Source organism: Lampetra planeri, chromosome 11, assembly GCF_965212315.1.
Source record: "Lampetra planeri chromosome 11, kcLamPlan1.2.h2, whole genome shotgun sequence".
NCBI classification, from domain to species: domain Eukaryota; kingdom Metazoa; phylum Chordata; class Hyperoartia; order Petromyzontiformes; family Petromyzontidae; genus Lampetra; species Lampetra planeri.
Genome location: NC_136117.1, coordinates 10,249,804 through 10,275,571, shown reverse-complemented (window position 1 = coordinate 10,275,571; position 25,768 = coordinate 10,249,804). Strand labels below are relative to the sequence as shown.

Genomic DNA, 25,768 nt, shown 5'->3' with positions numbered 1-25,768 from the left:
CCCGAGCTATATAACTAAACTAAACTATTTCTTGCATTTTTTTTACGACAGACCTGTTCTTCACCTGAGGACGGCTGCTTGCGTTGTGGCCGAAACGTCGTGAGAATTATATTTTATAATGTTTTATTATTATTTTATTATTTCCCTTCTACGTGACTTTACCGAAAAAACCAAGAAGTTATTTCTTGTATTTTACCAGGTAAGGCCCACTGAGCTAAATAGCTTTTTTTTTTATCAGAAGCTAGCCACAAATGATAGCTCAACGAAGTGCCTTATCGTGACGTGCACATTTATAACGGCAGACAAATACTGTACTCCATACGCACGTTCATTCTAAATGTGGAGGGAACAAACCGGAGGGACCCGGCGAAAAATCCACAAACGTCGGTGGTGATGTGGGGAGGTGGTGGGGAGGAGGTGGTGTGGTGGAGGTGGTGGGGAGGAGGTGGTGGTGGGGAGGTGGTGATGTGGGGAGGTGGTGATGTGGGGAGGTGGTGATGTGGGGAGGTGGTGGTGGTGGGGAGGTGGTGATGTGGGGAGGTGGTGATGTGGGGAGGTGGTGGGGAGGATGTGTTGGGGAGGTGGTGGGGAGGAGGTGGTGGGGAGGAGGTGTTGGGGAGGTGGTGGGGAGGAGGTGGTGGGGAGTAGGTGGTGGTGGTGGGGAGGTGGTGGGGAGGTGGTGGTGGGGAGGAGGTGTTGGGGAGGAGGTGTTGGGGAGGGTCGGGGTGGGGGGGGGATGCCTACCCGACTTGCTGGCGCCCATGAGCTGCCCGGGGCCCAGGTCGGTGTTGGGCACCAGCTCCCCGCGCGCCGCTCGACCCCCACTCGCCAGCGCCCCGTTGGGCCGCACGCTGGGCCCCGCCGGGTCTCTACCGGGAACCCACGGAGGGGAGTCAGGACTGACCGTGCTGGGGGAGGGAGGGGGCAGCACGGGGGTGGCGAGGGCACGGGGGGGTGGGGGGTTAGGAGGGCGGCCAGGGGAGGAGGGAGGGGGAGATGGGGGGGGGGCATTCGCATTCAATGGAGCGGTGGTGCCAGGGGGATGTGGCGGTCAGAGGGGGCATCGGCTTCACGCGACTGCGTCGTGCCGGGGGACGTGGCACCGCGCACGTCCTCGAGATGTGGCCAGTGTGTCGTTCGCACGTCACTTACATGTGTAACGTCAATACGTTTGTAATTGATGTCTAAGTTAGACACTTCAAAGTGACTGGTGGTTTGCATCTAAATGACGGTACAAGAGGAGGTGGTCAATATGACATTTTGTGTACGTTACTCCGGTCGTCGTAACTTTCGAATGTACTTCGCATACATCTCGACGACTCACTTCACCGTACACGCACAACACCCCTTTTGTAAGTCCACTGCAGGATGTGATGCGTGAAACATAAAAAATGAACAAAGTTCACTGCACTCTTTTTCATACTGATCAAACAGCAACATATTTACCATTGAGCAGCGAAAGGGGTGGGAAGGCAGAGGAGGGCGGGGGGGGGAGGCGATTTGAAAGTGGTGAGTGCATTGCACCAAGACTATGGCAACCTGAGTTAAATTCCCAGCCATGGCAAACATCAGTGGCGACTGATATCCCAAACTAGTCCTGGGCTCCTCCTCTTAACTAAGCCGCACTGACTCCTGTAACCCCTATCGCTGATACATAATCGGGAGGCCTTCATCCAGCAGTGGATTTACAAAGACACGTCAATTATCATTTTCATTGGAACTGGGTGAATGACTGCGTCAGAAAGCGCATGTTTACAAGTTAAGCCGCACATGCCAAGATTATATTTTCTAACCCAGAACTAACCAATGCAAATCTTGTTAAACTGTGTAATTTCTCTATGTGCCATTGGCTAAGCAAGAAATCACGACGTTTCGGAGGCAACACAAGCCTCCGTCTTCGAAACGTCGTGATTTTTATTTTATTTTACTTTTATTAATTTTAATGTTTTACCTACGTGACTTTACCGAAAAAACCTAAGAATATGAATCCTTGCAGTCACGAAAGCTTCAAATCTAGAATGGTGTGTTTGACCTTGCTGTATTGACACCTCCTGAGGTTAACAGTTATTTTAACACTCCGTTCTCTTCATAGTAAACATTCAACTGCCCCTCTCTGCAATGATTGTTAAGGATGATGACTACGAATTGACACGTTAACTAGTTACTCATTGAATGGCACAGATGAAAGGCTATAAAAGGATAATTGCGCAACATAAAACGCAATGAGTATGCAAACTTGTGCATCTGATTTGAACAGACCATACAACATATGCAATGCCTGATCCACAAATACGAAGGAGACATCACAGCGATACACTCTTCCGCTACTCTTGACGGGGTTATCTGGCTTGACCACCTGAATGTGCAATTGTAATTGTTGCTCTGAGTCTACATCAGCCACACGAAAGGAGAAGAATCTGATTTGAGAGGAGATCACACCTTTTTCACACTTAAAGTGCTACTATCGTTTTGATACGAGGGCACAATTAACAGTTATGAAAACTCAAAATGTGTTGTATCCCCGCTGAGATAATTTTAAATAGATGCAATGGAGGTTCAAACACTTTTGTTTAATAAGAAGGGTAACAAGCACATAAACACGTAAGTAAATAAATAAAACACTTTTCAATCCTCTAGCTGATTTAAAAAAAACGATTTAAGACTTGTTCATCACTTACATCCTTCCCCCCTTTTTTACCAGCATTCTCTTTGGAGACCCTAAAAATAGCCAAGGTGAAAATTGCATCTTTGGAGGGAGTTGACAAGCGAGTTGGGCCAAGCACACTTGAGGTTATAGTTTCTCCCCTTCCGTTAATTAGTGCCAGGACATCAGTTGCTCTTGTGTTGTACGGGACATGAAATTAAGCCCCTGTTGTCCATTTTGCGGATGCAGCCTTATCCAAAGAAGTGTTTTCTTCCCATTAGCAGGGCTGCTTGCTCAGTGGCAGCTGTGGCCTGATAAGACTAATCGTGTTACCGCTAAGGCTGGACACATACTGCCAATGCACGCGTGCACAAATGCTAGAGCAAAGCCAAAGATCCCCCATGTAACCTACGCAGACTGTGCTGTTAGCGAGCACCTATTAAGGCTAGCAAAACGGACAATGGGGTTCGTGCGGCCACAACCACGCTTGGCAATCTTTGTCCCCCCTTTTATGATGTTTGCACAGCGCATTAGGTACTATTTGAAGGCTGAGTTGACCTAGGGGAGACCCAGAATAAGTTCAGATGTTCATCGCCGGTGTCGGCCGTAACGGGAATAGAGTTTACGTCGAAGGGTTCATAGGCAATGCACTAACCGCAATGCCACCGCCCGCCAAAAGCACACACATGCGCGCAATTGTCCACACGCATACACAAACACGCATACACAAAGACACAAACACGCACACGCACACACAAACACGCATACACAAACACGCAGACACAAACACGCACACACAAACACGCACACACAAACGAGCATACACAAACACGCAGACACAAACACGCATACACAAACACGCAGACACAAACACGCATACACAAACACGCACACACAAACACGCAGACACAAACACGCACACACAAACACGCACACACAAACACGCAGACACAAACACGCAGACACAAACACGCATACACAAACACGCACACACAAACACGCACACACAAACACGCAGACACAAACACGCAGACACAAACACGCATACACAAACACGCATACACAAACACGCAGACACAAACACGCACACACAAACACGCACACACAAACACGCAGACACAAACACGCAGACACAAACACGCAGACATAAACACGCATACACAAACACGCAGACACAAACACGCACACACAAACACGCAGACACAAACACGCACACACAAACACGCACACACAAACACGCACACACAAACACGCACACACAAACACGTAGACACAAACACGCACACACAAACGAGCACACACAAACACGCACACACAAACACGCACACACAAACACGCAGACACAAACACGCACACACAAACACGCATACACAAACACGCATACACAAACACGCATACACAAACACGCACACACAAACACGCAGACACAAACACGCAGACACAAACGAGCACACACAAACACGCAGACACAAACACGCAGACACAAACACGCATACACAAACACGCAGACACAAACACGCATACACAAACGAGCACACACAAACACGCAGACACAAACACGCATACACAAACACGCAGACACAAACACGCAGACACAAACACGCATACACAAACACGCACACACAAACACGCACACACAAACACGCAGACACAAACACGCAGACACAAACACGCAGACACAAACACGCAGACACAAACACGCACACACAAACACGCACACACAAACACGCATACACAAACACGTAGACACAAACACGCATACACAAACACGCACACACAAACGAGCACACACAAACACGCACACACAAACACGCAGACACAAACACGCAGACACAAACACGCATACACAAACACGCATACACAAACACGCACACACAAACACGCACACACAAACACGCACACACAAACACGCATACACAAACACGCACACACAAACACGCACACACAAACACGCAGACACAAACACGCACACACAAACACGCACACACAAACACGCACACACAAACACGCAGACACAAACACGCAGACACAAACGAGCACACACAAACACGCAGACACAAACACGCATACACAAACACGCAGACACAAACACGCATACACAAACGAGCACACACAAACACGCAGACACAAACACGCACACACAAACACGCACACACAAACACGCACACACAAACACGCATACACAAACACAAACACGCACACACAAACACGCACACACAAACACGCATACACAAACACGCATACACAAACACGCATACACAAACACGCAGACACAAACACGCATACACAAACACGCAGACACAAACACGCACACACAAACACGCAGACACAAACACGCAGACACAAACACGCATACACAAACACGCAGACACAAACACGCACACACAAACACGCACACACAAACGAGCATACACAAACACGCAGACACAAACACGCATACACAAACGAGCATACACAAACACGCAGACACAAACACGCATACACAAACACGCATACACAGACACGCATACACAAACACGCACACACAAACACGCACACACAAACACGCACACACACACAAACACGCACACACAAACACGCAGACACAAACACGCATACACAAACACGCACACACAAACACGCATGTCCATACCCTTTGGAGCTTCCGGAACCATCGGACGCGTGCGACGCCATGGAGGTCGTCGATGACAAGCTCTCTCTCGGTATCTTGGCTGGGCTGCCATTTTTGATCACTTCTGTCCAAACAGTATAAATGGGTGCATCGCAGTTAATCGACTGGCAGGTCGCGTGTGGGTGGGGTGAGATGTGGATACCCTTCCACCTCTCCCGAGACTCCGAACCAGGGTGGTGGAAGAGCAGGTCGAAATGTCACCGAGTGGGGGTCTTCGAGAATCCCCCTTGAACGGAGGTCCTTCGACAGGCAGTGGCATGAGCAAGACGCTGAAGGGCAGCAGCATCTTTACCTTTATCTTAACCTCTGTCCGCACAGATAGGGTGCTAGACAGTTCGTTCTTGCATTGACGAAGATTTTCTGACGATAACGCTTCTGATCGGACCTAATGCTCGGGCGATCAGATACGCGCTGGCAATTAACCGACTTCAAAACTGCGTGCGATGGGAACTCTCAGGGAAGGCGTGCTGGAAGCAGTCCTGTTTCTCCGGGGCGGCCCATCAACAGGCACGCGTAATGCGCGTTCTTGAATTGACAGCGAACGGAGAACATTGGATTCTGCGGGAAGGTGGACCGTGTCAGCCCTATGATCCATGCAATTGCCCTGCGCATTGACCAATGCATCGCTTGGGTGACATTTCAATGAGCGAAGCCACGCTGAGCAACACCGTGTTGACAGACGCATAGGCGGTGCATCAAAGGCGCCGTTACAATTTTGCACCGCTGAACAGGAAGTCACTCCATTTTCCAATAAGACAAACGACCAACATTCCTGAGCACTTTGTTCGTACAGTAAAGAGAAGCACCGTGACCAATGCTATTCATAAAAACGTATTTTTTCAGGTTAGATCGCGAAACTAATTACAACCAGCTTCATCAGGCGATTTTGGTACAATTCTGTAAAAATCGCCTGATGAAACAGATTGTAATTACCAGCGAAATGTCGTGCAAAAATGTTAAATGTTGTGGGTTGAAGTAGCATATAGTTGTCACGTTTTGTTTAACTGACAATCCTTACTAATTGGCCATCTAACTCAACAAAAACCCCTTTATTAAGTAGTCTGACTGAATGTGGTGTGGAATTAATATAATAAAAAACACACTTTCTTTTGATCGGCTGCTGCAAAATTAACTCACTGCCAGCACCAACAATAATTGATTTCGCTAATTAACAACAGGTGGCATATTGCAATGGTGACGTCATCAAATGACTCATTCCGAGGGCGGCAACCCGGCCAGCGGCCTTGGCTTAGCCAACAAGGCGGAATCGACGTTAACGTATAGACCTTCCTTGACAGTCTCAAAGTGAAACACTCGGTGGAATAGGCAATTGTGATTCCGTTGTGTGTCCCCGCTTCATTTCAATGTGGACATATTGGACGTGGCCGGCGTGTTAGGTAGGGATTTACCGTCTGTCAGGTGTAGCGGGTCCTGCTTGGAGAGCCCTCCAGCCTGGCTCGTGACTCCGCTGCTGTGGGCCGCTCCACTCCCGCTACGAAAATAAAAAATCACGGACATCCGTCATCGTCATCCTCATCGTCGTCATCAAGTCAAGAGAAAGTCTCGTCATAGGTTACACGTGTGGTGCCGCGCTCATATATCCCTGGGTGGCCCTGAACCATTGGTAGAAAATGACACATTACCTTTATATCAGGTGCCAGTTTCTATTTTTAAACCTTAAAAGCAGTCAAGTTTTTAGACGTAAAAAATAAGCCATGTTTATATTGACTGCAATTGTGAAGAAATATTAAGCACAGATTTGACTGCGCTCTGGAAAATTAACTGAAACGAAAAAAATATCAAATGAATTCCTATTAGTTAAACATTAACATTGTAAATAAATTATACGTGAAAATAACAAAAAATAAAATCAGTCCACAGAGGAGATGGAGCTATGAAATTAGCTCGTTGGATTGTCGCATTGCTGGATGGTGAGGGTTGGTGGTGGCAGCTTGGGGAGGCCTTCATCCAGCAGTGGATTGACCATGGCTGCTGCGGCTGATGATGATGATGAAGAGCGGTCAATGTATTGGCTATACCCTATCGCAATAAATTACCATTTTGTTCTCTCGTCTTACTTTGAGAGAAATAAAGCCGACGGAGGTATGAAAAGGATAACTCAAAATACCAAATTCTCGCTGGAGACTAAACTGTCCCTTTTTAAAAAAATGTAATATTAATGGCTCCACATTTATCCTCATCGACTACTTGGGCCAAGAGCAGTCGGTGAGCAGCTATTAAAAGGAGGATCATGCACAGAGGGGGTGGTGTGTGCCCGTATTTGATTCCTCACGGCTAATGTCGACGCTGTGATCAGGAACTCCTTTAAAGCTCAGGTCGCACATTAAGATTTAAAAGGCTGCATAGCCAGACATCGAACCTGGGTTGCCAGGTTCATATGGGGTTACTACCGCTGAGGTCCAAAATAAAAAAAAAACGCCGTGGCATATCATGGGAAGAGGATGATTTCACAATACCAGCAGGGGGGAGAACTCCATGCAAATGCATTGTCTTGAGCAAACTATTATTACAAAGGGACATTTTTTTACTTGTATTGTTCGGGAAAGACTTACAGATTTCCCGGGACAGCTGCTACTTTAACAAAAGGACAATCCTGGGAAAATGAAGGCAGGTGGCAACCCTAGATTCATAGCACGGTGCGCGGAACCACACTCGCCAACAGCACATTCCAGCATGTGAACAGAGGTACAAACGCAACGAAGTAGGGCCCAGAATTTTAACAGCGCCAACGGCGGTAGAGAGGTCCCATTATGAGTGTTGATTTAGCCATTGACCTGGCACCCTTTGCGGAGTCTCCGTGGCACTGCACCAGCGCCCCCGCGTGACAATTAACAATTACCCCACATCGCATTGCTGTGCAAATTAAAAGCCCTTTTACCAATGACGTACATTAACGATCCAATCAGCAAGATGTCATTACACAAAGGTGCAGCATATGTATAGGGTGTCTTTTCAACCGTTTGATGTTTAACGACACCGATTCTTAGCACTTCCTGACGAAGCTGCTTAACAATGTGCAGTCACTGGGTGGCTTGAGATGGATCGTCGCAGCTTTAGGGTTCCCTCCTTTGTCAAGGCTGTCAAATCATGACCAGGTATCGAGGGCACACTTTTTGGGTCAATTAATGGACCTCTTTCCAATAACCCCAGCTCTTGTAACTTGTGTGGCTAGTGCGGAGGAGGGGGCCTTTTGAAATGTGGAATTATTTCAACTGCATCGGCATGAACACTCAGGGAATGGCTCAATTATGTAGTTTTTTTTAATAGAGATAATAATCATTAAAATCTACTTGGCGCGCAACAGACAGTGTTAAACAGTATTAGGAGATACACATGGGGGAGGGAAGGGGGGAATTACACAGCTATAGCTGAATTGCCTACGGTGTAGGCAAACCTAAGCAGCAACACAAAACAAAACAGCTTCTGATGGTAAGCGTCAAGAACGTGGCAACCCAGAGCAAGGGACGGCAGCTCTTGGGCCGGTCACGAGCAACGTTGAGTGGTATCTTCGTGCGGTAGTTGGGGCCATCCCCGGGTGCAGTTCAGCGACTGCGAACGTACGTTTCAGACGCTTTTGCTTTTTTTAAATATATAAAGATGCGAGAAAATCCTTAGGCGTAATCACGAGGCAGGTGTTCACTTGCGGCATAGTCTGCCGACCAATTAGGACCGCAATTTATAGCAGAAACTATTTGATGAGGCATAAATTGGCGTAAAAAAATGTGTGTACGTATTGCACGGTGTTGGACGTACTGGAGCTGACGGACTTTTTCATCCACGCGGGGACGGCTGTGGTGCATATATTTATACTATTATGCAAATAAGGCACACTTTTTGAATGTATAGGTAACTATGTTCAAAATGACATCCCCATGTGTATACTTAGGACAATCTAATGCATACATAATTGAAAACTAATTTCTTTCAAACTGCTTTTTGTGTTTAGTTCGTTGTCCTTCCCCCACACCTCCGATTAGCACGGTTGGATATGTACGGTGCGAAAGAAGTTCAACATGCACACATAAATAACACTGCGAGTTTGCACCCCATTTCCCTCGAACATGAAATAATTCTGCAAAAGAAAATCATATTGAGCCTCGGCAAGCCTTTCCAGGACAAATGATATCAAGCTGGAGACGCTGTAGTGATCATCCAGAAGTCGATGACCAAGGGAGAGACCTCAAGCCAGATATTGGGACACTTGAAGAGCAGAGGTTGGGTGTATGCTGTGAAAGAGTTCCGGCTTCCAGCTGAAGAAAGCTACAGAGAAAACTGTGACGGTGCCAGTGGCATTGACTCCCATGACATCAACCACATCGTGAGTTTTATGAGCTAATTGTGTTTAGTGAGATGTGCGGGTAAGGTGGCCGGGTGGCGCAGAGGTCATAGCACTGAGCTGGCCACCACTGAGTTCCTGGGCTCGAATCCAGGGATCTGCCTGTGATCAAATTGAGTTCACATTACACTTTGCTCTTCACTTAATTTGGCTAAATTCTAGCTTGGAGAATTAAAACTATTGGTTTGAACGTCATGGGAGGTACATTCCTCTCTGTGGCAAGGTGTGCAGGCAAGTGCTTGCCCCTACCATGTGGACCCGAAGTAATTTAAAATAATCTCAGAATTAGTTCTCCGATATCCGCTTCCAAGGTCCGTCCTTTAACACAAAAGATCTTTATAGCTTCTGCGAGAAATCCGAATATATTCTCTGTCTTGTGACATAACGGTGATGGCGCACTCGCAATAAAACTGTAACGGTGAGATCAAACAAAAAAGTGCGAAAACATTTAGAAAAGGAAATAAGATGCGAGACAGCCGCTTACCCGCGGTGCTCACGGTGCGTGCCGGAGAACGTGTCGTCAGTGAGCACCGAGCTGCCCTCGCTGTCCACGCTGTAGCCGCTGCCTACGCTGCTGACGGACGACGTCGTTGAGATGGAGGAGTCCGGGGCGCGCTGGCTTACCGGCCTGCCTGTGGGGAGGCACCCACGCGCTGACTCGCCAAGCTCCCTGCCCGCAGTCAGCACGCCCTGTTCAACCAACCGCTCAACCGCTCTCCACTCAACCGCTCCCCGTTCAACCGCTCCCCACTCAACCGAGCCCTGTTCAACTGCGCTCCCCACTCAACCGCTCCCCACTCAATCGGGCCCTCTTCAACCGCTCCCCACTCAACCGCTCCCCACTCAACCGCTCCCCACTCAACCGGGCCATTCTCAATCGCGCCCTGCTCAACCATTGGGTTATGAATCGTGGGCTGGGCGCTTCGTTGGTCGGAAATAGCAGGTGATACGACCCCCCCCTCAACCATTATATATACGGAGTGGTATCTCTTGTAATCTCTCATTTACTTGATACAGCTGTCGGGCTGTGACGGTTCCACCTGAAGACGGAAGCTTGTGTTGCCTCCGAAACGTCGTGATTTTTTATTTTTTATTTTATTTTACTTTTATTAATTTAACATTTTTACCTACGTGACTTTACCGAAAAAAACCTAAGAATATATAATAGCAGGTGATACGACAAGGGCTCTAATGACCAGGCAATGCTATTTGCAGCCCGTAAATACACGTCTGGCTTTTACCGATGTAAATAATTGGCTAACGGCATTGTGCGCGTGATGTCTGCACCGGTGCTCGTCCTAGCATTCGCCAACCAGCACTGAATGGCATGGTGAAGTATGGTTTAAAAACCCCCGATGATTAATAGCACAGTGAGGGGAAGTCAATCTAGGAGTTGATCCACAAAGACATCTAAAAAATTACCGTAAATAATTAAATTGAGGGACCATCTGTTCCAAAGAGGGATGGCAGTGCAGTGTTTAATAGCAAAGTCACATTTAATAAATCAGGACATTCATATCCAGAAAAAAATTGTGTTGTGAGGTACCCTCCATGAAAACATTATTATTGATTGAAAAGCAATAATGTACTGAAATAAGGCAAACAAATGTTCTTTAAATTCCCCATCACACAACATGCAGAAATTAACAACATAAAAATAATCAGATTGGAATTTCTCATTTGAATGACCATTAAAGTCTTAATAATTAGCAATTATCTTGAAACTACCAATCGGCACACGAAATATTGTTCTCGTATCTTTAAGCAATTATGTTGCAGTCAGACGGCCGCTAATTGTAAAAGGGTCACGATGCAGGGCAATTCCACTAAAAGCACACGAGCCTGATTTGTGTGCATTTCACGGGTCCACGTCTGCGTTTGATTAACGTTATTCTTACTGCGAACAGTTCAGGAACATAGTTCATGGGCCACTTCTTCTTCTTCTTACCCTGCGGCATTTTATTTTGCACCGAGACTAATTGATTGCAAATGGAACTGAAGTGTACGGCGTGGAGAATGACATTCAAACAAAGTTTGAGAACGGGGCACTGAGTCTCACAAAGGAGATACGTTGGCTGCGGTTGTGAGAAGATTTTATTTCTAAACGATTGGTGCCCCCTTGAGCACACGCATTGTGCGAGTGTGTCGCACTTTTTCCCTTTCGTGCCATGTAGGCTAGCATCACATAACATATAATAATAATTCATTGTAGCAGACGTCGATGGCAATTTACTACAATATACATTTCTTTGCACTTTATACAGAACATTTTATCAGAGTGAGCCAACACTGATTTACAATCAAGTTTGGCTGTTAGTAAAAGGAGGGTTTTTTTTGTTTCCAGTGTCAGTGTTGGTGCCAGCGTTGACCTCCAGATTAACCACAGTTAATACAATTTCTCCCGGCACTTTGTGTCGACCTTTGGAGGAACCAAGAGCAAAAACACAGACATTATCACGGCTACCACACGGAAGATTCGGTAATAACCAATCCCCCAAGTATCCCAACGCTGTGATAACCATATCCCTAGTATAGCATGTATCGTATCAGTGCCAATCCACTGGTGGATGAGCGCCTCCCCACGCCGTGTGGGTTGGGGGAGTTTATTTGACGACACGTCACCATGCTGGGTCAGTGCGGGACTTGTGAAGGTGGGAACATAGAGGTACGACTTAATAATGTATTTAGCTGCACTGTCTTCTGCTGACGACCTCGTAACCACGCAGCTATCTAGAACAACCTTGGTATGCATGGGGGTCACCCGTCCAAGGGCTATCCAGGCTCAACCCTGCTTGGTGGTCACAGGCTATGGCATCGATGCCCGGTCATTGTGAATATCGTTGTGCAATTATTGTCCGAGAAAAGACCAACGCCTTCATTTTATCATGATGGCGGTAACCCCGGGGTACCAAATAATACAAAATGGCCGAGGCAATTACATATTTTATTTCTGGGACACTATTTTTGTCCAGGGGTGTTACTTAACTCAGCGACTGAGGTACCAATCAATCCGACATCGGTGCCACTCCACGATATCGAAATGCAGCGAGGACGATTGTGCTGAAACCCTGAATGCTCGCGGTACGCACCATCGTGGTGCATCGTGTACAGCTCGTCGAGATGAGTCAATTGCTGCATCGCCGACCATTAACAGACTAAAAATGACTGCATCACGGACATTATGCGAGAGCCGGGGTACAATGGTACCACGGGGTACCGCCATAAGGTTCATATATGCAAATATTGATTTATTTAGCTAATAGCATATTTTTTGAAGGCTACAGATGAGTAAAGTCTATCTGGTAAGTTTTTATAATTATGCATGCATGATCTGGAATTTAAAATGTTGGTTTTGAAACACTAAAAAATGTTGGTCCATTACAGTATTCCGTAGGAAGTGTGTGGAACATTAGGCGATTATCAGATGAAATAATAAGATTCGGGTGTGGAGAAGCGAAGGCAAATTATTTCTGTGACTTGCGTATTTGCTACAACACGAACCAGAACACTTATACGAATCCACTGACAGCATCAATTCAGGAGTGTCGTTTTCAAATTGTTTCAGTTACAGTGGAACGGCAACAGCACCAAACACCCATAAGTTTGCAGTTAATAAGCTAAATATTCGCACAAAGCGAGGTTTGTTTCTCAATAACATTGATGCATTTAAAGGTGGAAAATTAAGATTAATATCGGCTGAAAGTGGCTTTAAATGGGTGAAAATGAAGCTAATAGCTTAGTGAACTTTACCTGGTAAAATAAAAAGTATATTTTTTTCTTGCGGTTGGCTTACCTTTCCTATACTTTTGCACTCTTATGGTGTTTTATTGTATCGATCGTTGTTGTAACTTTCTAACACCGGCCCCAACTGGCCATTCGCGAAAACAAGCTTTGTAGCTCATCGCATCCCTTCAGTAAGAACAAAGAGTCTGATTCTGAGCGAGAGGCGTTTCTCCCCCACTGCCGTCACAATCGCCCTTTACCAATGACGTACATTAACGATCCAATCAGCAAGATGTCATTACACAAAGGTGCAGCATATGTATAGGGTGTCTTTTCAACCGTTTGATGTTAAACGACACTGATTCTTAGCACGTCCTGACGAAGCTGCTTAACAATGTGCAGTCACTGGGTGGCTTGAGATGGATCGTCGCAGCTTTAGGGTTCCCTCCTTTGTCGAGGCTGTCAAATCATGACCAGGTATCGAGGGCACACTTTTTGGGTCAATTAGTGGCCCTCTTTCCAATAACCCCAGCTCTTCTAACTTGTGTGGCTAGTGCGGAGGAGGGGGCCCTTTGAAATGTAGAATTATTTCAACTGCATCGGCATGAACACTCAGGGAATGGCTCAATTATGTAGTTTTTTTTAATAGAGATAATAATCATTAAAATCGACTTGGCGCGCAACAGACAGTGTTAAACAATGTTGCTGTTGCCTCTGAAACTTCGTGATTTTTATTTTATTTTTATAAATTTTTTTACCTACGTGACTTTACCGAAAAAACCTAAGAATATGAATCCTTGCAGTCACGAAAGCTTCAAATCTACAAGTATTAGGAGATACACATGGGGGAGGGGAGGGAAGGGGGGAATTACACAGCTATAGCTGAATTGCCTACGTCACAATCGCGTGGCCCCCCAGTGGTTTTTGCCGAGCGCAGCTCACTTCTGTCGGACTTGGCGGGGCTGTCCGATTGCACCTTGCGGATGACGAGCTGCGCCGCGGCGTCCCCGGGCTCTGGGACGACCCCGTCCGGCGGTCCGGACGGCCCGCTCGGCCCGCTCTTCCTCACCGGCGGCAGCACACCGGCTATGCTGTGTCTGTGCTTCTTCACATTATTTGGGGCTTTAGATGGCTTAGCCGCTGGGAGCAAAGCGAAAAGTGAAAAGCGAGAGAGCCCCCCGCGGGTGTGCTTTTATTTACTTTGCTTTTGTTCCGTCGGTTTTTTTTTTCTGATTCTCGTTTTCATTTTTTCGTCGTCTTCTCAAATGAAGTCACTCAACTAGTGATGATTTTGAAAAAAATTAACTGAAAAAAAAAATCAAAATCTGACAGAATTAGTTAACAGAACTGATTATTAGACCGTAATCGTTCACGATTCCTTCACATTGTGTCGATATTTATTGCATCATGTTTATCTTTTTTACTGCATCGTGTTTGTCAACTAACTTGAGTTTAATATACATATAATAAAAACATTTTTTATTATTATCACTGGTAATGTAGAACGGATAATTTTGCACTTATGAGCCAAACGTTGTTATATTATTGGTAAACGCCGAAGTAATATTGCATTAAATATTGTGAGAATAACCTGTTGTTAAACAAGCTATCAGTCAGTAAAGCCATTAAGCAGATAAGCCAGCATACAAGAAGCTGCGTCAAATCAAGATAACACTGCAAATAAAAATTAATTAGCTATACAGCAATTAATGGCGCAACAAATTGCGGTTCTTTTCAAGACACATGCTCATCAGATCTGTTAACTGCTGCAAAGGATGATGATTCACATACAAAAAATAAACTTGGATGTAAAACTGTGAATAACCAGATGATTAAATGGAAAACAATAATATTTACTTGCAATCAGCTTAAGTATTACAATTTAACTGCTTCACAATTAGCTATATTATGCCACAATAATGCGTGATAAGTAGAGATGATGTGTGCTTATGGATTTATGCTTGCATTATAAATTGGAGAGAGAAATCTAAACCCATGAAGGATAAATTTGTGGCTATGTAAGTTTCAAACTAGTGTACAGCTTGCCATTAAGTATATTTTCTTTTTGTTAAAATGTTTTGAATAACATTGCTTATCCAATAACAAGGTTTTTTTTTTTTACAATTGACAGATTGCAAGGACATCTTGATGGCAGGAACAGTGAAATATCAAGGGAAAAGATTTGATGAGACGGGACGTAAATAAACATGCTTTCATGATCAACTAAAATTAATGAAATAGTTAAACAAAAAATCTGAATCTCAAAAAAGACGAACACATGTGGCTGTTTTGATAGGAAAATCTTAACGAAGTTACTGGTGCCCAGGAAAAGATCTCAGGAAATTCAGAGGTGAACACACAAAGGTCAGATAATAGGGCCAAAGAAACATGAGGAAGCACTTACACATTTACAAAGTTGTGCTTGGTTTCAAAAACGGTGTTAATATATTACACGTGCATATTTACATTTGAAGGTTTATTTAAAGTAATAAAATAATTATCAAAAATTTCAGCGAGGGCTTCCTCAGATTTCTATTCAGTGGTGGGGGGAGCCACTCCACAGCTGAGTGAACGAGGCAAACAGGCAGTAAAAAAAATATATAAAAAACAAAAACCTCAGCCGGTGGAGGCCAGGATTATTAGACAAATGAGCAAGATGGCAGATTGCGTTCCGGTGCCTTTGATCGTTGACTCAACGCCGCACCAGCTGCTGTTGCTTCACGCATCAGAAATGCATGATGCGGGAGCCGTGGCACGGCAGCAACCTTGGCGGTGGCGGCGGGCATCGCAGACGGCAAAGGGGGAACGAAAAGACTCGAAAGAGCAGGCAAGGCGGTGGTGGAGCGAGCGGTGCAACGGAAGGAAAAATGCGAGCGAACGGTAAAAGAAAAAGAAAAAAAATCACGCGGACAAAACCTACGACAAACGTAAAAAAAAAATTAACAAAAAAACAACAAATAATTTGAGCGTGACTTCATTCTGCGGCTTGGGTAGAGGGTCTGCGTCGCCGTTTACTTGGCAGCTGCTGCTGTTGCTGGAGCTGCTGCACGGCGGCCTCTGCGGCGGCGATGGCTGCACCCGCGTTCTCCAGGTGACTCTGCGTGATGCTGCCTTTGCTCTGCGAACGCGACGGGGCGTGAGAGGACGTGGCCGATGCCGAGGTCCGCAGACGCCCCTCGGACGACGACTTGGAGTCGGGCATCCCGGCGTGCTGCTGCTGTTGTTGCTGCGGTGGCCCGGACAGAGAGAGTCGCTGATGCCCTCCGGGTGCCCCTGCTGTTGCGGCCGCTGCCCCTGACGCGGATGTGGTGGAGGAGGATGAGCCGCCTACTCCGGACCTCGAGTCGGCCATGCTGCTCTGAGACTTGCTGCCTGGTGGACGCGGGGCTTCTGGAGAGGGTGGGTAACGGGAGGAGGTCAACTCAACGTGGAGCAACTGCGGTCATGGGAAATCACAAGATGTCTAGATAGAGACAATGAATTAGGTTTTTTCGGTAAAGTCACGAAGGTAAAAAATTAAAATTAATAAAAGTAAAATAAAAATAAAATAAAAATCACGACGTTTCGGAGGCAACACAAGCTTCCGTCTTCAGATGGAAGCTTGTGTTGCCCCCGAAACGTCGTGATTTGTATTTTATTTTACTTTTATTAATTGAAATTTTTTACCTACGTGACTTTACCGAAAAAACCTAAGAATATGAATCCTTGCAGTCACGAAAGCTTCAAATCTAGAATGAAACAATGAATTAGGCCAAGCTGTCATCGTCACCGACGCCGTTGATGCCAACGCACGTCAACGTCCCTTCTGCCCTAGATCCTGTGGCTGTTGTCGAGTTAACACCTTCAGGGTCCACTCTGACAGTCTCCTGCCACCTGCATGTAGGTCTTGCCCTTGGTTGCTGACCTCCGGATGTCCACTCCAATGTCTTTCGCGTTGATCTGGCCTCCTCCACCCTCTGTGCGTCCCACCCATCGCAACCCCATTTCTTGATTAAGTCAAGAACAATTTAATTGCCACATTCCACGTGCAACTCTATTCACATTCCACGTGCAACGGGTTGCTTGTAACAGTTCAAGTCAAGTGTGAGAGCACATGCCAAGACAGTGCAGCTTCCACCCTCTGATGCCAACCCCTAAGGTCTCACCTGGCAAAACCTCCAAAGTGAGCCCCCTTTCGTATCCGTGAATTACGACAGTCACGGTCGATCTGATGCAGCCATGGGTATGTGACCGACCCCTCATCCTCACCTGCCCCAAACCCCCCACCCCCCTCGTGGTTCCCTAGTGCAGACAACTTGGTGGGCAGGGTCAACCAAGGGGAAGCGAAGGGAGGAACCAGATTCCCCAAGTGCCGAAGTGGAAATTCCCATATTGTTCAGGGAGCCAAAGCCTAAACATTCCTGCAGTAGTCTATGGTGAGACACAAAGATTCGGCAAAGAGAAGTGGCAACAAAAGAACAATTACACCAACAACAACAAATTGCGGGTAGTCATTAATTAACAGACAATGCAGTAAAAAATACATTTGGGAAAGGATGAGCACAGATTGAATGCCACCTTGCCTTATTTTAACCTTCAAGCCCTAGCTCTGAATAAAGCCTACAGTTATAAAATATATATATATAAAACTTTGGGCCATTTAATCCTTGACATTGACAGATGAGACTCGTAAATGCCCTTGGGTTTCACAGGAAAATGAGCCGTTGAAATATACAAACAAAAATAAATGATGGGTAAAAAATAATTCTAAGGGCAAATGTATTTTTAGGAAAAAAAGATATTTTATTTTTCGGCGATGAATCTGTACAAATGCTACACATGTGGTATTAGCCGTGCACTGCGTATCGCGATGAAGGCCACTTCGCGCCGTGTGCCAGCATGCCCTTCTAACCCAGAAGTGCGCTTAATCGCAACAGCGAAGCTTTCAACTTGCTGCAACAGGAGGAGTCTCCGCTAATGCCGTGCGAGCACCGCACAGACCGTCACTTAGTCAGGTCCACAACTGACTTAAATCGTGCAACTTAACCATCGTAGCCTGCAACCGCTTTGTCCACCACATCTTAGCGAGTAGTTGCTGCGCGCAACACGCACTTGTCTGGCCGTGGCAAAAAAGTGTCTATCCACGCCTTTTAGAGCATAGCCCCACCTCTTGTCAGGTTATCTCCACCACCCCAAAGACAAAGATTCCCGTATAGCCTGAACGGACTTTTGAGGCAAGTGCTGTTAGCGAGCTCCTATGAAGGTCGGTACAGCACACGAGGGGGTGGATGGCCAACACCACGCCCGGCCGCCTTTGTCCTTCCAGTGGTGATGTTTACACACCAGACTGGGTACTCATTTAAGGCTGTGTCGACCTAGGGGAGGCCCATGACCAATTCAGATAATCGTCACTGGTGTTGGTCGTGAGCGGGAATTCAACTACATGACCTCTCCCCAACAACAACAACCGCCATTCGCCACTAAGTGGCGGTGACGTCCCCACGGCGTGTGTGCCAGGCTATGTGCGCGTTGAGGCCACGTGAAGTGGCGAACGCCCGCTGGCAGGTCACGGGACAGACCCAGGTGCCATGAGATGACTGGCCGATGCACCACCCCTTACTGTGCCGAACTGTTTCACACCACCACCACCACCACCCACGTGAGGACTGCAATGCTCAGGTGTTGGGGAGAGGCCGTGCCGCCTGTGCACACGCGCGCCGAGCCTCACTCACCCTTGGTGCCCTCGTTCACTCCCAGGTGGCTCTTGCTCTTGCTCACGGGCTGCTTGGAGGGGGGCAGCCCGCTCTGAGGCCCCGGAGCCTTGGGGGGGGAGCCCCCCTCCGACTGCTCCCGCAGCGGGTACCAGCGTTGGGCCCCGTCCAGGTGGCTCACGTCCGACAGCTCGATGCGCACCTACGCGATCCGATCGGGAACAGGCGGCGGAGTTTTGGCCTCCGCGCCGCCCTCGCGTCGCAACGCGATCGCAACGGCGGCCCCATGCGTCTGCCAATCCCTCGCAGCGCCCTTTACGATACGTGACGCTGACAAATGCACGTCGCTGTCAAGTTGTACGCACGTGCGTTGATCTTTTTTTGGCACCGTGCATCGCCAACCGTGCTCATCAGTTGCACGAGATGTGTTTATTTTAATTAGACGAAACGTCAAAAGCGCGACGCCGTACAATCTCCACGCCATCGATTACTCCGGAAAATGTTTTGCAAAGTAACCGATGGGAAATCACTATTTATTTACTCTTAATTATCGCGAGGGTACGTCATGCGAGGGTACGTTAGGGGACTAGCGTTCTAGCCGAGGGCCTGGAGGATCTCGCATACCTATAAGGTCGCATTCATTACACACACAATGTTTGCCACAATGAACCGCAATACCTCGCTGATCTTGTCAAGGAGCATAAACCATTCGGTGAACTCTGGTCATCCTCGCAGCAGCGGCTTTTGGCTGGCTATCGAACAAAGATGCGCACTGCATTGCGCGCTTTCAGATGCGTTTCTGTGGCCGTCTGGAATGCTCTTCCTTCCGATATGAGGAAGCCACTGGAGTTATGCACTTTTAAATCTAGTTTGAAAACTGCTTTTTGTGTTTAGTGTGTTGTCTTTCCCCCACACCTCCGATTTGCATGGTTGGCCACATACGAAGTTCAACATACATACACACCTATTTCCACTGGAACATCCAAGCCAAGTCAGTGTGGGCACGTGATTTTTCCACTGGTCACTTTGCAAGCCATGCCAGAACCACACCGTGATATGCTAGCTGGCCTCACAAGACATCTGCATTTGGTTCGGGGCTAAGGTGGGCTAAGGGCAGGTCTAACGATGAGTTTATTGCATGTGATGTCAGTCGGTATGCTGTTAGGACAGAGCGTTACCCCGTCATCCACATGTGACTCAGACTCGTTTGCGGTATATGACGTCGGTGGCATGGCTAGGCTTCTGCAGTGGGAAAAAAACAACCTGGTGCCTCCTGAGCCATGCCAGTCTGGCTCTGTTGTGCACTGGAAAAAGAGGAATTCGGTAGCTCCGCAGGGAGGGCCTTGGGCGAGGTCAGTAACAGCTCCGTGCGGTCACGTTTGCTGCAGTGCTGCGCGCTGTTGGGCCATCAACAACCTTTCATTGCCTGCTCTGAAATGTTAACTCAAAATATGCTTATAATGAGCATTTTGGGAAAACAGAATTTGCATTTGTACATTGTACGAAGCCACGACGGAGATCAGTGTGTGTCGGCAGAGATCATAACAGGCATTTAAGAAGTGTCCATCATTAATTTAAAGACTTCCCACAGTAGCTGGGCCCGAGCCGTAAACGTATGACAAGACCAAAGTGTGCACTTTCATTTAAATGGACTAATGCACACACACATTTCATTTCTGAGGCAGCAAGTGGGTGATAATTATCAATAATGGGTGATGTATCAACGGGCATCTTAATATATTACCATTAATGTTAGCTTTTTTTTTATATATAAAAGCCAAGACGTTGGAGGAATATTTAATAAAAACATTTTACTGTGGGGGTATAAAAGTAATGAATGCCAACCAGGGTGTGGGTGAAGCCACTCGCTTTATCGTCAGCATCATCAGTGTCCTTGAAAACACCTCGACCCTTTGATATCTGACTTGGGGGGGGTCTTCACTAACTATCAAGGTCGATGTATAGAAACAATAATACAATAATAAGTAACCAAATGTACGACGTTTTAGATACGAAGATTCGTGGAAAATCAAAATTACAGAGATTAGTAATTCGGTTAAATTGCTTAGCACAACAGGCACGTAACAATTAATCAAATCACCAATTAACATACATCCCACTGCACCCGTGCCGCAAACAATACACCACGCGTGCAATAATGAGTGGAAGTTATTCGACAAATTGTATGAATATGTAACAAATTTGGCTGACAGCCAAATGAGAAACAATACAAATGAGATGCTAGAAAGACAAACGTGATCTAATTATTAAAACAATACAGTAATTGTGATCCCAAGTTGTTATATTGTATTAAATCTTGTTGTGGGGTGGGCGGGGAGGTGTTTATAGTGATCATCTAATATAATCTAATATATAATAACAATATCAACTAAACTATTTTTTATTTTACCAAGTAAGGCCCATTGAGCTATGTAGCTCTTTTTAAATTTGGGGAGGGGGGGGGGAAACCGGAGAAAAATCCACGCAACTACGGAGAGAACATGCAAACTCCAAATATACAGCAGGCGTCAGGGTCGGGATTGAATCCACGACTTCCGCTAGACCAGGCGAGGTAGTTAACATCTCGCAACTGCAAATATATATATATATATACACCTGGTGTCATTAACATACATACACCTGAAAAATAACTGAATACTGGACAACTGTAGGCGAGTTCACGTCATGTTATTGCAGACGGCTCTGTGCACAATCAGCGTCGCTGAGCACGACGAACAAATTAACATTCACTCCACGCCGGGCCGAGCTGTTCGCAGGTGATAATAAAACGGCCTGGCTTAGTGCTCGACAAAACTCAGCCACGCTTCTGGGCCTAATTAAAACCTGACAGATATTGGATTGCCTGACTTTAAAAAAAAAAATGATCGCCCACACGTGAACTGCGAATCGTCGCTCTCAGAAACAGCCACGTCGATTACGGTCGACGCTAATCTCGTTGAACCGCAACCGCCACCAAAGCATCGGGGATGCATTTTCCGAGGTCAAAAGAAAAGGTCCCACCGCACGCACACGTCTGCGCGCTGGCAGCCGCTCCAGCTTACTGCAATTGCCATCGCATTTAGATTCTGTTCTTGTTTTAGACGCAGAGAGACTAGTGCGTGACTGTCATTGGTTCATCAACATTGACGACGCCAACACTCCTACGAAGGAGGCGAGAAAGCTCACAGAAAACAATTATAAATACTAGTTACAGGTGCAGTCCCTGCAATTGCTTAGTGTTGTCACTGCTGGTGGAAAGGTCTCCGTTAGAGGGTCCTCTAGAGAGCCCCTCAAGAAGGTATGTGGCCTACTCTTCTAGACCGGACAGGAATTTTGGAAGAGGTGAGAGTACCCACACTTTATCCGACCGCACGTGACCTGCCGATCAACTGTAATGGTGGTGTACACATTTATACAGCTGGGTGGACAGGGGCGAGGAGAATTTAATAAACTCCCCCTAATGTTTCAACTGCCGCGTAACTTCTGGTTTGCAAGTCCGGTGCGCTAACCATCACACCACGGCGGCTAACATTACCAAATAATTTCCATTGCTCATGTTTAATATACAAAATTACAGGTTTTCATTAAGCCGTTACATTCCAAATGCAACGGACACAGATGAAATTGATCCACTTAAAAATGCAGTAGTAAGCACTCTCATACCTCGCCCAGGAAATCGTTGGAGGAGAATCGATCGTAGTCCCAGACAGAAAACTCCAGCGTTTTCCTTTTCAGCTGCGATCACACAAACGGCACCGACACTTCATGATTTGAGGTAGGAATGCATCTCATTACGCAAAGAGTATTGACCCCATCGTGGATATTTCAATGTTAATCATGCACCGTTAGAACTCTTCATCTATCGATACCGATCATCATGTTACGCTTGAATGCACTTCACCATATGTATTGGAAATAGAAAAGTCTTTTCCATCTGATATTCGATCCTGATTGTGCGATCAGTGCAATGTCACGTGAGGAAGAATCCATTCGGAACTCGTGCAGAACAGGACAATCACCCAATACACTGGTCAACAAAAAAAAACCATGTTTTTCTGGCCTGGGCTTTTGCAGCTGTTTTAGACTAATTTCAGGGTGCTGATTCCAAATCTGATCTCAGATTTGCTCTATCACATCTCATTTTTATACTATCGGCATACCACATTTTAATTTATTTTACCCGAAATTAACTCTGTCACTTATGATTGCAAGTTGTTGCGAGTCAGTGACTGCTTTAGTGTTAAAATATGGTGCTGTATTTTTAGGATAGTGTGTTTATAATATAATTTTATGTAGATATCCACATTTATTTAAGATTTTTCTTCTGCAGTTTTTATTGAAAATGTAATATTTGATATCTCAAAAACTTGATGTGATAGACAAAAACTGATGCCAGATTTGGAATCAGCACCCCAAAATTACCTTTAAACCGTTGGAATACCTTATGCCAGAAATAGTGTGTTGACCAGTGTTATCAAAGCACGTTCAGTGGAGGTGGATATCACAGAATGACTTCTGAGACACCCTGAAAGTGATGTCTGACCCACGTACTCGGTGGCAGCACTCACCGCACCAAATACTCAGAGTAATAACATCATTGGGTCACGTAGAACGCTTATTTCAAACCCGGCTGAAGGCTTCATTAGTTTTGGGACAGAATTTGTCCAGAAGAGACGAATGAAACGCCACTTTGGCTCGCAAGCAGGTCGAGCCAGCAGTCACAGACATGCTGCCGTTTGTCCCGTGACGAATGGTTCTCCATGTTTTCACGCTGCCAAAAGGCTCAGCGTCGTGCTCAAATTAGAGAGCTTGCCGCGAACCCGAGGGACAATTCCAGGGGCGTGCATCACCCCCACGAAGCTATCGTGGGGGCTTGTATATATATATGTTTTGTGAAGAGGAAAAAAGATGAATTCACAATGGGGCCAATAAAACAGCAATTAACAAAAAAAGAAACAAGACCTCTTCATTTATAAACGGGTAGATGTTTAAAACGAGCAAGGGCAGCACTCGGTGTTGACACACGTACCTCATCGAGCATAATGTTCTTGTAGACGACCGTTTGGTTCCACTCTGGGTTCAGTGTTTTGTGGATGTACTTTGTTCTTCTCTTGTTCTCTGAACTGGCAGGGCCCACACGCACAGGTGGCAGCCACCGGTGCTCCGGTGAATTTCGAACGGCAAAACATTTTTTTTTTTTTACATTTTTTTTTTAACATTTTTTTTTACATTTCTTTTTACCTTTTTTTTTTTTACATTTTTTTTTAAACATTTTTTTAAACATTTTTTTTTAAATTTTTTTTTGTATTGAGGCAATGTGCGCTGCCCCAAACCATACGGGGGTCCCACCGAAAGGGGAAAGGGTGACTGCACGTTGGAAGCACCACTTTAAACGGAGCACATTCGTTGGCCTTAGCACTTCATCAGCATGCTGGAAGTGAAATTATATACTCCTTAAATGCAGCAGGGCACCGGTAACATTACTGTCGTCTCATAATTTGATTCATGCTCTCGGTTTAGTTTGCTTCGCACGCGCTCCAGACAATGCCAACAGTGGCTGTGATTGCGTACGTACTGAATTTCAACATTTTTCTTCCTCCTCTGGCAAGATAAGGCCACGGTCAAATGAAAAATAGACCAGCAATCACTTAGCACACTAGGCTGGCACTAGCCGTGATATCGTGCACAGATTTATTATTATTTATTAAAAGTCACAGTAGTTCTGTTGCTTACACTGTTATTGGAGTTTTGCTCTCATTTACGAATAACCCATTCATATTGCTTTTGAGGTTGACGTTTTTCAAAATCACGCCATGGAAAATTCCACATTATATATATTGCCCGACTATAATTCTCCAGTGACGGCTACGCAGCTGGCAAGCGCTACCCTTTGGAAGATGTCAATCAATTAATTAACCTCACCCAGATGCCAAATGTTGTAGACAAATATGTGCATTCTTCCAAGAGGTGAAAGCAAGAGAGCTCCCAATGTACAAATTCAACTCTAAAATGAAACGCAGTTTCGAGCAATGAGGTTCCATCATGATTAACTAGTACAATACAAGCCCCGTGCGTCAATTTCACATTTTACAATGACCTTCATCATGCTAACGAATATGATAATCAGCACGATCATCGTAGCATTAATAAGATCATTATAATCTACAATCCATTATCGTCACTGTTGCCCTTTATAACCTGTGCATTGCTGAGAGGTAATTGAAACACGCACACACCCATGCGTATAACGGCAGACACTCGAACGTATCTCGAAATGGTTCAAATTTCCCCATAATCTCACAGACTACGCCGAGCAGTTAATGCCCCACATGACATACATTTTCACAAAATCACGCCACTCCCTACCACTATAGTAAACAAATAAAGCAATCTCTCAGACTAATATATTTTTTCTCTGCATGCAAACTGGAGAAATGCTAACGGATACATCTTTTTATTAATCAAAGAAGACAGGAAAATAATAGGCTGAGGCAATTGGTAAAAAAAAACCCATTAGCCTGCTCAGTATGGTGTCATACGAAAAGACACATTTCACTTTTTACCTGACTTAAATCTCTGGGCTCAATTACGGGTTATTTTTGTGTAAATGGCACGGTATATCGGCTAAAAAGGTTTTCAGCCATTCCCTCCAAAAGGCACGCTGTCAATTTAAATGCATGCAC

The 25,768-nt window shown here is 45.8% G+C and overlaps 1 protein-coding gene across 5 annotated transcripts in view; it reads right to left on the bottom strand.

Annotated features, from left to right (window-relative positions):
- Positions 1 to 25,768, bottom strand: part of PCLO (piccolo presynaptic cytomatrix protein) — a 185,870-nt gene that overhangs the window by 14,397 nt on the left and 145,705 nt on the right. For 3 of the 5 annotated variants that reach the window (XM_078598792.1, XM_078598793.1, XM_078598796.1), the window contains 9 exons: positions 24,115 to 24,208; positions 22,749 to 22,820; positions 19,107 to 19,287; positions 16,411 to 16,785; positions 14,338 to 14,535; positions 10,157 to 10,304; positions 6,725 to 6,807; positions 5,277 to 5,379; positions 745 to 908 (listed from right to left, as the gene is read on the bottom strand). In XM_078598792.1, the coding sequence (XP_078454918.1) occupies positions 745 to 908; positions 5,277 to 5,379; positions 6,725 to 6,807; positions 10,157 to 10,304; positions 14,338 to 14,535; positions 16,411 to 16,785; positions 19,107 to 19,287; positions 22,749 to 22,820; positions 24,115 to 24,208 (1,418 nt within the window). Of the gene's footprint in view, positions 1 to 744; positions 909 to 5,276; positions 5,380 to 6,724; positions 6,808 to 10,156; positions 10,305 to 14,337; positions 14,536 to 16,410; positions 16,786 to 19,106; positions 19,288 to 22,748; positions 22,821 to 24,114; positions 24,209 to 25,768 lie in introns of those variants that run through there. The other 2 variants (XM_078598794.1, XM_078598795.1) reach the window with 2 other exon arrangements.